The sequence below is a fragment of the Crocodylus siamensis genome, chromosome 13 (assembly GCF_052110815.1).
Source record: "Crocodylus siamensis isolate JL-2025a chromosome 13, ASM5211081v1, whole genome shotgun sequence".
NCBI lineage: Eukaryota > Metazoa > Chordata > Crocodylia > Crocodylidae > Crocodylus > Crocodylus siamensis.
The window spans coordinates 37,834,823-37,849,501 of record NC_143407.1 but is presented as its reverse complement, the minus strand read 5'-3'; the positions used below and the strand labels follow the sequence as shown (position 1 = coordinate 37,849,501).

General features: G+C 57.5%; 1 protein-coding gene across 1 annotated transcript in view; it reads right to left on the bottom strand.

Moving 5' to 3' along the window:
* SMG6 (SMG6 nonsense mediated mRNA decay factor) overlaps positions 1-14,679 on the bottom strand; it is a 113,589-nt gene that overhangs the window by 75,639 nt on the left and 23,271 nt on the right. Inside the window, exons 9-10 of the mRNA XM_090025929.1 lie at positions 8,958-9,019; positions 5,039-5,184 (exon numbers count right to left, since the gene is read on the bottom strand). Of these exons, the coding sequence (XP_089882055.1) occupies positions 5,039-5,184; positions 8,958-9,019 (208 nt within the window). The remainder of the gene's footprint in view (positions 1-5,038; positions 5,185-8,957; positions 9,020-14,679) is intronic.

Genomic DNA, 14,679 nt, shown 5'->3' with positions numbered 1-14,679 from the left:
CATGTCATGTCTTCTCCCGAGGGGAGCAGTGCAGGCACGAAGCAGAGGTGAAGGCACCACATACCGGGGCAGGACCATCTCTCTGCTGTGCGAGCAGTGAGGGCCTGGCCCAGGAGCAGGGCTCCAGGCACTACAGTGTGCAAACAGGTCAAGCCCCTGGCCTCAACACGAGGCTGGGATGGAACCTAATGCTCTGTGCAAGCAGCGATCCCTGGTGTGTGCTCTGCCCTTGACAGCCACAGGGAGGGCAGCCCTGTTCTTTCCCCCTCTCCTTTGCCCAGTTAGAGAAGGCCCCTAGCTTGGAACTTTCCTCTTCCAGACTCATGGGCGGCCGAGACCCCAGACCAGCAAGGAAGAAGGAAGTTAGAGACAAACTTCCCCTATTAAAGGACTCTGGGAAGAGTCCTTTTGAACCCTCCCCCTAAAGACTGACACCCTACCCACCCTAGAGACTGCACCCCCTGCAAGCCCCTTCCAGGACCATCCTCCTACCAGGCAGAGGAACCCCAACGCAGGGATACAAGCTGGGTTTGCAACCCCCCGCCTCCTCCTCAGTACTCAGATGGTTTTAGGGCTGTAGCACAGCGCCGGGCAGTTAAACCCCAGCGTGGCCCCAGCCCTCCTGCACCAACTGGGGAATTCTCTAACTGGGTCCCACATCCCAGCTGGAGAGACCCCTCCCTTTGCAAGCCGCCCTTGACCTGCAGATGCGGGAGCCCCGACCCCTTGCCCCTGGCCTTCTGCTTGGGACAACACAGAGCATGGGTGGCTCTTCTCTGAGAAATCAGCTAGATCCTGGCGAAGCAGACACTTAACTGGGGGGGGGTGGGGGGGTGGAGAATTTGGAGAGCACTCACACTGCTGCTTCTGCTCTCTAGAGCCTGAGGTTTCATTAAAGCCTCATTTTGAACCTAATTTTAAAACTCCACCAAACCAAGGCTGCTGTCCCCAGCAGGGTTTTATTTTTAACCCAAGCTGAATGCACTGGACTTCCTTGGGTTCGACTCCCAACACCTATTGTCTGCTCCAAAGCGCACAATGTGGTCACAGCCCTTGAGACGTGGCCTGTGCAAGATGAGCAGTCGCCACGTCCGGCTGAGCCCTTTTTCCGATGCTGCAGCAAGCTCTCAAAGTCAGTCTGGTCCCCTGTGGGAAACCAAGTGCACGCTACAGCAACGGGCCAAGGTCGGGCCCAGCTCTGCCGCCAAGGGCAGGCGTGTCAACATCTTGGGGGATATTTTAAGGGCTCACCGTTTTGTCTGCAAGCTGGAGCAGCTGCGGTCGGCAAAGCGAAACATGGTGGCTCAGAGCAGAGGCAGGCGCAGCAGCACGGGGGCAGCGAAGCCACCCGCCTGTCCACCACAGCCATGCAAGCCCGGCTGAGATCTGCACATGAACACCACCTTCCAGCTGCAGGGCCTCCACACCAGGTGCTCACGCTAAACTGCCGATTCCTTCACCTCATGCCATCCATCAGGGACTCTAGCCAGGTCAACCAGTCAGGAACCAGGGCAAAGAAGATCCCTGGACAGGTCTGCAATGCACTGACATGCTCCCTCAAATTGTCTGCTCACTGAGGGCCAGCTCCTCACACGCTCCAGGCAACGTGGTGCAACAGCCCTGAGCGCACTGCAAGACAGCCAGGTGCTGCAGCCTGCTCCTTTGTGCCCTAAGCCCAGTCACCACACTGGACTTTCCAAGACGCGTCTCTCGGGTGCCCTCTGCCGTGCCCCCAGTTCGGTGTGCATGTGCTTGGAAAGAGGGCCCGTTGGGGGAGAGGGGAAGCCATTCCGGTGGTGGCCTATGAATACCATCCAGTGATTTATAGGAAGTATAATCCAATAACACAGTAAAATAAAACAGTGTGTCTGAGAGGGGCTTGATTCCAGGAATTATAAAACAAATTATTAAAGAGAGAGAGAAAGAAAAAAGCCCTAGAGAGGCCAGATTGGAGTAAATTGGGCACAGATGGGCTGGGAAGGGGCTTCTCTCTCCCCACCGAGATGCCCCTGCCGCAAGCACGGCTTCAATTAGCCTTTTCAGAAACCAGAGTTTTATTTCCCCAAATTACGGAATTAAAAAAAAATTAAAATTCTTGGAGCGTCTGTGGTTAGGATGAGGAGATCCAAACTTCCTTGAGCACCCCATGTGCAGATGGCCACCAAACTGTTAAATGTGGCCACCCAACACAGTCCCCACAGGACACTCCATCTCACCGCCACCTACAACTCAGGCTGGGAAGTGCTAACCCCAATGCTAACCACAGCCAGGCTCCGTGCTGAGCCTGCACCCAGGCTCCTGTCCCCTCTCTAGTGGGAGGCCCTTCTCCCATCCCAGTCTTGGACTTGCCCTACCACTACCAGGCACCTTCCCTACAAAGCCCTAGCCCTGGACTTCCTGCATGCCAGTGGAGGGAGTGTGATCACTGCATGCCATTTGGTGATGGATAGCCAAGGAGAAACTTTCCCACATGGGATTCTTGGCTCCACCTGAGCCTGAAAACAAATGGCCAGTCCCATCTCCCACCCTGCTGCCCGGCTTCAAGAGGGCAGGTGGCTTGGCCCCAGCTGTAGCACATTTGGCCCCACCTACATTGCAGAGGCCTGGCACAACAGCTCTCCCATTGCCAGCTCCAGAGCAGATCCCTCAGTGCACATAGCAGCTGTGGTAGCCTTGTCTGACCCTCCTGAGAGTGGGCCCAGTCGACAGTCAGGAAAGTTAGGGGATCTTTCCCTCATGGGCAGGGCCTGGAAATCCTCTGGAGGCAAGGCAAGCTGGCAACTACCCACCAGGCAGCAGGAAGGCCAGAGCAGAACCAACTCCCCTCTGTGCCCTCAAGACAGTGACTGGACCTCAGTCTGCACACACCAGCCCCTGCACTAGAACAAACCCACGCTCCACCCAGGGCAGACACTGCAAAGCCAATACAGCTGTGCCAGGGCCTTGTGTCTGCAGGCCCCCATGACACCCTGCCAGCGGTTCAGACACCGACAGGGAAGGACACAGGGCAGAACAGCTTCCAATTCACCGCTCCCTTTGGCGCCTGCCTCGCCCAGGAGCAGGCGAAGGTCTTAAGGCTTCTCAGGCTCCTCCAGATGCTTCTCTGCAGATGGTGATGAGCCACAAGGCCCCTCCCGCCACTGTCCATGCAAGGGCAGCACGCAGAGGTGACTCATGTGCTGGGAAATGGAAATATGCATCTTCCCACCAGCCCGCACTGCAGAGTGCTCCTCCACGCAGCCCCTGCCCACGGCAGCCCACACACCAGGGAACTGAGCCAATGCCTCTACTATGCACCAGGCATTTGGCAGCAACGTGGCAAACGTGGCTAGCATTTTAAGCCCCAGGTCCTTTTGCTCTTCCTCAGAGCCCAGCTCTCAGCACCTCAAGCCCAGGTTTTTCAGCCTTCTGCACTTGAGGGCCTTGGAGATTTCAGGGGATTTGGACAGGCCACAGCATGCGAGCAATAACACTGGGAGTCTGAAACACTGTGGCCCAGCAGGACACCAGACAAGAACCACAGCACCATCCAGCCTTCCACTGTTTCCTCACGGTCACTCATTGCAGGCACCTTGCTGAACCCTGGACTGCCAAGGGGCTGCCCTCTGCAGAGACCTGAAGCCATGAGTAGCTGACACCTCATCACGCAAGAGGGAGAGAACCCTTTTCAGACTCGTCTGTCCCAGCCCTGCAGGCTCCACCGCACAGCCCAGGACAGAGCAGCACAGCAGGCCAGAGGGGCCAGACTGCTGGACTGTACCCTCACCTCTGTCCCTGGCTGGCTGTACGCCCTGCCCTTCTGTGCCTCCACCCTCCCTCAGTACATAGTGACTCAACCCCTGGGGGGCTCTGCAAGTCACCAGCTTTTTCCTCGAAGCTGGGAAAGATTAAAGTTTGCTGGGGCCAGCTGGCATCAAGCAGAAGGGGGATGCCTTGTGCCTCACATGGCTCCTGTGGCCAGGTCGTGAATGTGGGGACTCCTCCTCGCAGAGAGAGGTGCCTGTGAGGCAGGAGTGATGCTGTATGCTCCTCCACGCAGCCTCTGTCCACAATGCCTGGGGCCATGCAGACACGGGAGCACTTCCTGCCTCTCCAGCACTTGCCAGCTCACACAGTCAGTGGCCTCGCCCACCAGGAACCTGTCAGATGCCCCAACTAGCCAGCTGCCTCACAGGGCCAAGCTCAGGTCATGAGGCTTTCAGGGCACGAAGTACACTGCACTCTGGGCTGGTATGCACATCGCAGCTTGGGCGCAGTGGCAGCATGCCAGGGGAGAAAGCAACATATTGTGGAGCTGACACAGATGAACTGCTTCCTCCTGCCTGAGGGCACAGCCCAAGCCCTGCACGCATGGTGCCCGGAAGCACAGCCACCTGCTGCCACACTTCACTTTGTCGGCTGTGAGGAAGAGGAACTCACCCCAGGAGACTCAAACTCCATCGCAGTGGGGGTGCAGGCCCGGAGTATTCACTTGGCTAGACTCAGTGCTACAATGGCAGGGCCCAGGTATCAGGGAACAGCCACTCTGCTCCCCAGCAGACTCCCTGGGGCAAGCCAGGCCAGACACCAGCATCCAGATACCAGGATGCTCCAGCTCCTACAAGCGCTGAGGCTCAGCAATGATGCTGGTGCTTTGGGCCTCTGTCGATGCCAGGGAGCCAAGCCAGGGCAGGCCTGTCAGACCACCAGTGCTTAATCATATTTTGGGGAACTCTGGCTGTCAGGGTGGCATAATGAACTGCACCCTCTCACTCTGCTGCCCCCTTTACACCCCTGCCAGCACAGTCCTCAGGCCAGCTACCCTGGTCCTACACGGAGCCTAGTCCCTTCTGGGGCACAGCAGAGGCTTCGCTCTGCCTCTGGAGAAACCCTAGGATCTCAGCAAGCCAGGGCACTTCCCGCTGCCATCCCCCTGCATTGAGAGGCAGCTCTGCTTCCCCTGCATGTGAAGTCCAAGGACCCCCACCCACTCTCTTGCATCAGCGTCCCACACAGAGCAAGCCCAGGTCCTGCCCAGCCCCCTGAGGACGTGCCATACCTTTGGGCTGGGAGTTGTACACTGCAAACATGTTGATGGCCACGAGCTGCAGCATGCGGGTGCTTCCGATGGGAGGTGGGCTGTGCTGCAGCAGCACCTGGAACGCCCTCAGGACCTCCTCAGCCACTGCAGGGAACGTCTCCATCCTGCAGAGAGAGAGAGAGAGAGAGAGAGAGAGAGAGAGACTGTGAGTCTGGGTCAAGCCATGGGACCCTGAAATACCACCTCTGGGACAGCCCTGCAGTCCAATGCCATGAGGAGACAGCCTAACTAACCACACTGGGAGTTGAGGGGAGCTTCCCTTGCAAATGTCATTAGGGCCATTTCTGGGTGTGGGGTTCTCTCACGGTGGCCCCAACTCAGCCATCATGATGCAGTCCTGTGGTAGCACCAAGAGTCCCCTGGGCTGTGTGGTCTCCCCCACACTGGGAAGCCCCAGCCTGGCCATGGGAGAAGGCCACGCAGTCCTCTGAAGACTAAAGGCCGGCTGTGCTCAGATGGCAATGGTCAGCACATGAACACCAGAGTCAGAGCTACAGCTGCTTCCTGGAATGCTCACGCAGCCCCTAGCGCTCGCCAGGCGGGAGGAGGCATCACATGCACTGCCCGGCCTCCCGGGAACGGCCTTTCAGCACCAGAGGCCACGGCACTCACTGGCACCTCCAGCCAAGGAAGCCAGACACAGTGACGCTGCTCTTCATCTAGCATCACCACGGAAAGGAGAAGGGGTTCTAACATCTGAGCAGCCAGGGGCAGGGCAGCATCCAGCAGGAGCAGCCAGGCCACCCAAGCAAATGAGCATGCAAAGGGGGCCTGGCTGTTTGGAGGAAGGGCTTATGTGATGCAGCTGCCAGAAGAGCAGGGTCTAGAGGACACCCACAGCATGCTCAGCACCTCATATCCATGCAGCAGGGCCTTGCTCCCAAAAGCCCGCAAGCAAACTGCTGGCAGGAAGGGGCGGCATGTTCTCCAGGGCCATAGGCACCCTGTGCTCCCCCTTTGCTCAGGGCAGCATCCTGTACTTCCAAGGGCACATGGTCCCTCCCTCTGCTTCGAAGGGTCATCTTGCAGCTCACCCCTACAACAGACCCCATACAGCTGCAGCCAGGGGCCTCACCTAGCCAGGGATCGCTGCAGTCCCTTGAGGCACCTGACAGGTCCTGTCCCCCGGAACACAAGGCACAGGCACAGCCACTTCCAGAGGCACAAAGGAAAAGCCAAACTGCCCTGAGAAGATGCAGGCCCCCCTACCATGCCCCACGCTCTCCCTCCCTAGACAGTCAGACATGAGGTTTTGGGGCGCAGACTGCAGAAGCAAGCTCTTTCTGGTAACTCGCAGGCAATTCTGCTGGGCTTTCCCAATAGTCCCACAGGCCGGGCAGCAATCAGCTCTGCTTTCAAAGACAGCTCTGGCTTTCTTCTCAGTTGTGGTTCACAGATGCCTTTTAACAGCCCCCCGCTACCCAGCAGCAGGGCTGCCCGCTCCCTCGGCACCGTCTGCTAAAGCTGTGCAGTCAGCCACTTCCTCTCTCCCCACATCGATGTTGGCTGCAAGAGCCTGAGTATTCTGCAGCCCCGCAGGAGGAGCCTGGCCCCTTTCTGCACAGCACAGCTGCTCCCCACGAAGACACAACCGCCCTGGTGTCTGGGAGCCAGGAGCACACCGAGAGCAAGAGGACTGCTCGTACAGGTTCCCCACCACATGCAGCTCACCACAGAACAGCAGCACCCTCCCAGCACCAGCACGCTAGGGGGAAAGGCCCTTCTGGGGCAGACATCTGCTCCCATTTTCCTTTACTCAGTACAGGACCGAACACCACGGCTAGGCTGGGACACTGGAGGCCCTCGGGAGTGAAAGCTCACTTGTCCCAGGCAGCCGTGCTCTGATCCCCCTGACCGAGCACACAACTCGGGCAGATAGGAACAGAGCGAAAGCCTGCTCTGAACCGCCAGCCTCTGGGGCTCAGGATGAGACCCAAGCCCTCAAAAGCTGCCTGATCCCAGATCACCTCTGCACAGCAGAACAGACGCACATCCCACCTATCACCTCTTTTAAGCACAGAAGCTGTGCCGGCCAATCTCACTTCCTGGGTCATGGCATTACTTTTGAGCTCCCTTGTTAGCACTGAGGGAAGAGGCTCTGCTATCAAGCATGCTTGGGCCTTCTGAAATGACTGTCCTGGGCAGCGACTTCCTCAGAGGCTGCATTTCAATTTTGTGAGAGTCTCAGGAGACAAACCTACAAATGATCCCCATAACACCCGTCACCCACCCTGCTGGCAAGCGTTCAGACCAGAACCAGCCAGGAGCACGGACACAGCAGAGGTCGGTACAGGTCAGTCGCCAGGCATGGCACCCACACACAGGGGAATGCAGCTGCCCCATGCTTTCCTGTGTGCAGGGGGATGGCCAGTTCCCTGACTCCTCACTGTGGCCCAGCCTGCTGTCCACACTCCCACTAGTAGTGGGACTCAGGCAGGGATCCACAGTGCTACTTAAGGGCAGCTAGCCCCTGCCCTCCAGAAGACAGCTCTCCCCCAGTGGGCCAGGGTGGCTCACTGACAGAGAAGATCCAAAGCCCAACTGAAGATCACAAATGCCTGCAGGACGGGAGGTGGGCTGGTAGATCCATCCCGCAGAGCACAAGCTCCTGGGGCAGGCCCTGGGACTCTACCTAGACTGAGCTCATGGTGCTGCTCAGTGAGACTGCCCAGACACATCCTCCTGCCCACAGGATGCATTCCCTTTTTCCGCAGAAGTGGGGGAGACAGAAACCCAGGTAGAGACTGAGAACAGCACTGCCTGGGGCAGAAAGATACCACCCCAAGAAGGACCGTCTTGTCAAGGGACAGCCTTGGGCTCATTTGGGTGTCTTGCAACTGATAGTGCATGGAACTATTAAAGACTGGAGGGGCTGAGGCAGACCCCCAGTAGGGCACTGGTAGAGGGCACACTTCCCTGTAGGGCACTGGCAGGCAGGAGACTAATGCTGCCAGAGCAGACGTCTACCACACAGAGCGCGACTCCTGAGGTATGGACCAGAAAACAGGCCACACCATCACACCAGAGCAACTGGAAAAGAGGTCTTACTGCCAGCCCAGACACCAGGCAACAAGCGCAGAGGACCCTAGACACCCAGCAGCACCAGCCTCTGCCTAGACAGGGCCCAGACAAGGCACCATGGAAATCTTGCTGGCCACTAGGCCACATGCACGCTCCCTGGTTTATACGCATGTGCTCCAGGCTGGGATGCGAGCCCAGGCCTGAATCAGCTTGCCCTGCTTTGAGGAAGGCTGCTCAATTGTCTGACACCCACTTATGACACACATTGCCAAGGGCATTTGGTATAATCCCGTTCCCACAGCCAGGGGAGCTCTTAACTGAGGGCTTCCCAGAAAACGGTGACAAAGGAAGCGAGGGGTCAGGCGGGTCTCGCAGCACTCTGGACAACAGGTCTGCAGCCATGGGACTGCAAAAACTCCCTGATGAAGCTGAGCAGCCAGCAAGGCCCAGAGCAGCCTCTTGCTGGCAAAGAACATGGTGCAGAAGGCTTGAATGAGCCATAGAGGGGAGGGGACCAGGGACAGACAGGAAATGCAAGGCAGCTCCTGGTATTCCCATGGAATGCCATGCACCCTGAGGCCTCAGGCCAAGGCCAAGACCAAGGCCAACCTCCACACAGACGCCCCAGCACCCCACCATGATGCTGCCTCAAGGTGGGGGAAAGGAGGCAGAACCCAAACACCACACAGTGCAAGGCTGGAGGGTGGCTAAGGGGGAGAATGAGAAGCAGGAGGCTAGGCCTGCAAGAATTCACACCCTGTGCCCTCAGTTACAAACACAGCCTAGTTGCTAACAATATTAAATTCCAAAAAGACTTGTAATGTAGGAAAATAAAATAAACATCCTGCACACTTACCCAATCCTGGTAAACAGCTTCCCATGGGCATGGAGAAAACTGAGGATGAACCTTTTGTTCAGCTGCATGGGAAAAAAAAGAGGAGAAAACAATTAAGCTCTCCCCGATTTCCTGTGAATTAGCAGAGTCCCTGGTGACAGAAGAACCTGGCCGGGATACGGGGGGTGGGCACGGCAGATGGGAACCAAATGGACGTGCCCAAGCTTTTACAAACATCATGCACAGACAGGGCAAGTGCCAAACAGCTGGAGAGGGGGCTGGCCAGCAGCTGGATGGGTGCGTAGCGCCCTCTGCTGGCTGCTGTGCCCGTTGGCAGGAGACAGAGGCCAGGAGCTCCTGCTCAGCACCCGCAGACAAGCCAGGGCCTGGAGGCAGCAGGGAGAGCCTGCAGGAGTGCTGGGTGAGCATCTATCCCTGCCCGGGCTGGGTGCCAAGCATCGTCCTGGCACTGCACAAAGTAGCTGCTATGCGGCGGCTCGCTCTCAGGTCCTGCCACTCAGTAAGAAGGGGCCACAAAATGTATGCTCCAATGCAGAGAGGGGAAAACCAGGCTACTCCTCCAGCCCTCGCCTCCCTCCGCAGAGGCCACCATGCTACTAGTGGGGGGACCACACTGTGTGAGGCACCCACTCTCATGTTCTAGGAATAGGCAAGGCAAAGAGGTGCCAGAAACTGGACACCCAAGCACCCTCCAGCCTGGCCCTGGGAGTCAGGCCCAGCACACACACTTTTGCCGTGACACTGCACCCAGGCTGGGCTGGGCCTGGCCTGGACTTCTATGTACACCTGCAGCTTTGGTCTAAATGCCAGTTTTAGACACCCACAGGACAGGGTGGGGAAGGACCTGTCTTTATCGGACAGAAAGGCCCCTGCAAGTCTATGGCACCAGAAACACTGATATAGGACGGGGCTTGGCACTGATTTGAGCATTCTTCTTCCTGGGTTCCTATTGAACGTGGGGTGGAGCTACTGCCGGAAGACCCATGTATAGTGAAAGAGTCAAACTCCAGGCCCGGCCCACACATGGGCATGAAGGACCCCAAGACACCTTCCCTGGTCAACCCCCAGCCTGGGTAATCTCCTGCATTACTGAACCCCTGCTGCAGGTCTAGGGAAGGCCAGACTTTTCTGCTACTTCTGGCTGTGGTGGGTGGTTAAAGCGTTACTGTGCTTCACCCAGAGGTGGCTGCCCTGAAGCGGCGGCCCTGTGTCCCTTCCAGCGAGGCTGAGGCTTACTGGAAAACACTTGGGTCCTTGGGTGCATGGGGACAAAGGTGCAACCCTAAAAGACCTGCACAGAGGAGAGATGCAACCCAGGAAACCAGTAACCACAGCCAGGCCCAGAGCTCAGCCACCTGGACCTGCCTGCAAATGTTTACAGTTTTAGTAACCCTCTCATCTTTGAACCGAACGCACAGCATGAAGGCAGGAACCAGCCCAACCCTCATTTCAGATGGGAAAACCGAGGCATGGGCAAGGGCAAGAGACTCCCAGGCCAGCAGCAGAGCCTGGAGCTGAACTCAGCCATCCAGGGTCCCAAGCCAGCACCCAAATGCACAGCTGACAGGACAGATGGTGGTGAGGATGGGACTGGCTGTATGGCCACCTTGTCTGCTTCACTTGCCAGCCGAAGCCCAGTATGTGCACAAGCTGCCCTTGCAGTGGGACTGGTTGATTAGCAGTAATTAGCTAGGCTGGAGGTCCCCAGGGCCTATGCCGGAGTGATGCCCTGCTACAGAGTCACTCTTGGGCCATGTGCGAGCTGAAACAGCCTGACTCATAAAACAGCCCAGACCAATTAAACTGGGCCCTGCAGCCACAGGCGCTTGCTGCCTTGCTCGCTGTTTTACTGCCGCCCCATAGAAGCCCTTGCACGGGAACCTGACTCGATTTGCTACCATTTTATTAACTCTGCAGATGAAGCCCACAAATGCCTGCTGGATCTGGAGCTGGTAGGCACAGCTGCACTGGTGGGCAGTGTCCAGGCTGGGCCCATGCTCCGTGTGCTAGCCAGGCTCAGGTACAATGTGCCAGGCTGTCCTGCTGCCTCTCCTAGGAAAGCCAATGCCACTTTGAGGTGTTGAGGCCAGGCTTAAATGCTGTAAGTACTCACAGAATTTAAGCCAGCACTACCATGGGAGCCCAACCCCACGGCATGCCCTGTGCTCTCACTGCAGCTCTGTGATGGAGCTGCTGGCAGCTGCCCATGAGTGAGGGGGCAGAGGAAGGGAAATGGAGGGGTGCAGAAGCCGCTCTTCCTCTGGACCTACCCACAGCCTCAAGAGCTCTCAGTGTGCAACCACTGCAGCCATTTACTGACAGTGGGGGAGTGACAGCTCCCACCCTGAATGGAAAGTGACACCCCAGGGGAAGTGTGAACCAGAGCCTCCCACAGAGTGCACCTGCCCATGGGGGGCAGGGCTGGGGGCAGACGCCCCACCAAACGCCCCAGGGAGAGCACCAGCCTGCAATCCAGCACAGGGCTGGGCCTCTCCCACTGTAGTCCCTGGGGGTGGATGGCAACCACGTGCCACATGCTGCCCAGGCTGGGGCTGGGAATGCCCAGAGCCGCTCTAGGGAAGCAGTGGAGGGCAGCACTGACTGGGCTGGGCAGAGAGGGCAAAGGTGCCCCTTGCAGTGGCTGCACGGGCAGGCTGCGCCTCTCGAGAGGGCTTTTGACACAACTTTGACCCCAGGTTTTGATGAGCTCATCACTTGACACTGGAACTTTCATCTCAGGGTTCATCTCACGGCCACTGGCTGCTCTGACTGGGCTTCTTTCTGAATGACTCTTTCCCTGGTGACTCACCTGCCGCTCAGTTTCTGGGAGCCCTCCTGCCCATCCACTCAAATGCTGCTTCTCACAGCCATGGGAAACAGTGGCTTCCACCAAGCCAGGAGTGGGGCAGGGCTCAGGGCTGGGGGAAGAGGAAGTGATGTCACCTGCTCTTCGGCGCTCGGGGGGGGGGACACTTCCCCAAACTACGACAGCGTGTTACTCTGAGGCAGGCAGCAGCAGACGGAGCTACCAGAGCCCAGCTCCTTTCAGCTCCCCAGAACCTTCCTCCCACTAGCTACCAGCCCTCCAGCCTGCCCTGCTCCAGAGAGTGGCCTGCCGTGCCATGCCAGCCCTTGCAGAGGGCTCTGGGAGGGGCCGGACAGGGCACAGCTTGCGCTGCACACTGAGGCCTAGGGGAGAGCAGGGCGCGCTGCCCGTATAGTTCCTGCACTCTGCAACAGCTCCCTCGTGCCAGCCGGTCTAAGCTCCTCAATCTGTTATTTGGGCAATGCCAACTTTCTCACAAGGAGGGCAGTGAGCACTGGAACAGGTCACCCAGAGAGGTGGTGGTGTCTCCATCTTTGGAGGTTTTTAAGACCCGGGTAGACAAAGCCTTGGCTGGGATGATGGAGTTGGGGCTGGTCCTGCTTGGAGCAGGGGGTTGCACTAGATGCAACCTCCTGAGGTCCCTTCTAACCCAAATTTTCTATGACTCTATGATGTGGTGCAGGGACCGCAGTAACCGGCAAGGGAGGGAGGGCGTCCAGAGCAGGGCTCAGGTACCCGGAAGGCAGGCACCCCAAGACAAAATCCAGGAGCACACAGCAGAGGCCCCTAGTCCCAGAAGCAGACCAGCTGTCAGGGGGCCTAGGGGAACCAGGCATTCAGCAGAGCCTGGAACTGAAAACAGCTGCCTCGGCTGCCACGAGCCAGCGCATGCGGACAGACTAACCCCGCTGAGAGGAGGCATCCACCACACCAGAGCAAGCAGCCTGCTCCCATCCACGGAGTGCTCACACAGAGCCTCACCAAGCACCCTGGACCGTTACCAGGGAAGAAATCTGCAGTGACTTAAGAGCTGGGAGAGGAGCTAAGCAAGCAGAGAACAGATAGCAAGCATAGTGGGAAAGCCAGGGATGCCACAACAAGCATGCTGGAACCTCCAGCCAGACAGCCTCGGGCTGGCAGCACGGCTCAAGGAAAAGCTTGCTAAGCCATTCATCAGGAACAGCCCTACTTCAAGGGACTCAGCACTGCCCAAGAAAGGCCTGCAAACATCTCCCAGCCCAGGACAGCAGTGCCAGGACCACAGTCAAGGCACCCAAGAAAGGCAGCAGGAAGTGGCAAGTCACCCTGTGCGCCGCCCGGCTTGCAGCGAGCAGCCGGGGCTTGTGCGCAGAGCTTTGGCACCTGCACATCAGCTCGGCTGCGGACGAGGCACCAAATAAGGGAAGGATTCTGGGCAGCAACTCCAGGAGAAAAGCAACTTCCAGTTAAAAACTGTTACTTCAGGTTTGGAAGAGAATTCCTGTATCTGCTTTGTATCAAGCCAAGCAACCTCCTCAGCAGCAGCAAGGCATCCGTGAAGCAGCCTGCAGCTTCATCGTCATGGCAGGTTACAACAGACAAGCCCCAAATGCAGGCTGGCCGGGGGGAACGTGCCATGCCCCCAGGGGCACAGGGAGTCTGCCGGCACAGCAAGCAGCTCTCCCGCCTGTACGGCACCCACATGGGTGAAGGTTTGTGTTCCGAGACCCCTACACCACCGCTCAGCTCCAAAGTGCCTTTCCGGCTCACCCCAACTGCTGGGTGACTGGGGGTTTCAGGTGCAGCTTCTTTCCTTGGGAATCTGTGCCATAAGATCCAGGGCTCTTTGCAGGTGGGCACCCAGCTGCGACAACATGTCACCCTGCCAGGCAGTCCATCGTGCTCAACTGCATTCCCCTGGCACTGCTAAGGCAATTCCTTCAGCCTTTCAGTCCTTTTGCTAGTGGCAGAGCCAGACAGGAACAGGCAATCCGCAGCCCCCCTCTCCCTACCCTACCCAGAGGCACCTAGGTACCATGCACTCAGCCTGAGACCTCATCACACCCCAGGCTAAGTAGGGTCAGAGCAAATCAGTCCTTGGATGGGAAAACGGGCCGAAGAAAATGACTCTGAGCACTGATTCCCTGTGATTGTCACTGCAAACCTGCACACAATTATGAGCCACAAAACCAGAAACCCTACAAACCCTAAAGCAAACCCCAAGTATAAGCAGGGGAGATGAGGGAACTGCCCTTGCCCTGCTGCTCCAACAACCGAGAAGGCAATGGTTATTGGAGGACCCTGTCCCACACTACAGAGCATAAATGGGGTGTTTCCAGTGCTGTCCTGCAGGGATCAGCTGGGTTCAGTGCTACTCAATATTTTCATTAATGATCTGGAAGAAACTGTTATGTCAGCATTGGTAAACCTGGCATAGCAGTAAACAGCAACCACAGCACAGTCACTGAGAAATCCAGCATTTTAATAGCTGCGAGCACAGAATTGTGTATCCGGGAACAAGGAACCCAGCGCACGGAGGCTACATCTTAGAAATGAGTGACAGACAAGGACCTTGGGGCCGCAGTGGGCAAAGAGCAGAGCAGGAGCTGCCGTGCAGTTCTGTGACAGGCAGGGCTAATGAAATATTTAAGCACAGGAGCAGCGAGGAGAACTTGGGTGGTGATTTTACTGCTGTGCGCAGCACTAGGTAAACCAACACAGCAAAGCTATGTCCAGCTCTGACGTGCTGTTTTAATTAGCAGGCTGAAAATGGACTAGATGATCGGACTAGATGATCTGCTCAGGTCCCTTCCGACCCTAGAAACTATGAAACTATGAAAACCTGGTGAAAGCTAGATGAGTGGCAAACCGACTAAGAAACCAGAGATAACGCCCAGCCATGAGAGACTGAAAGAG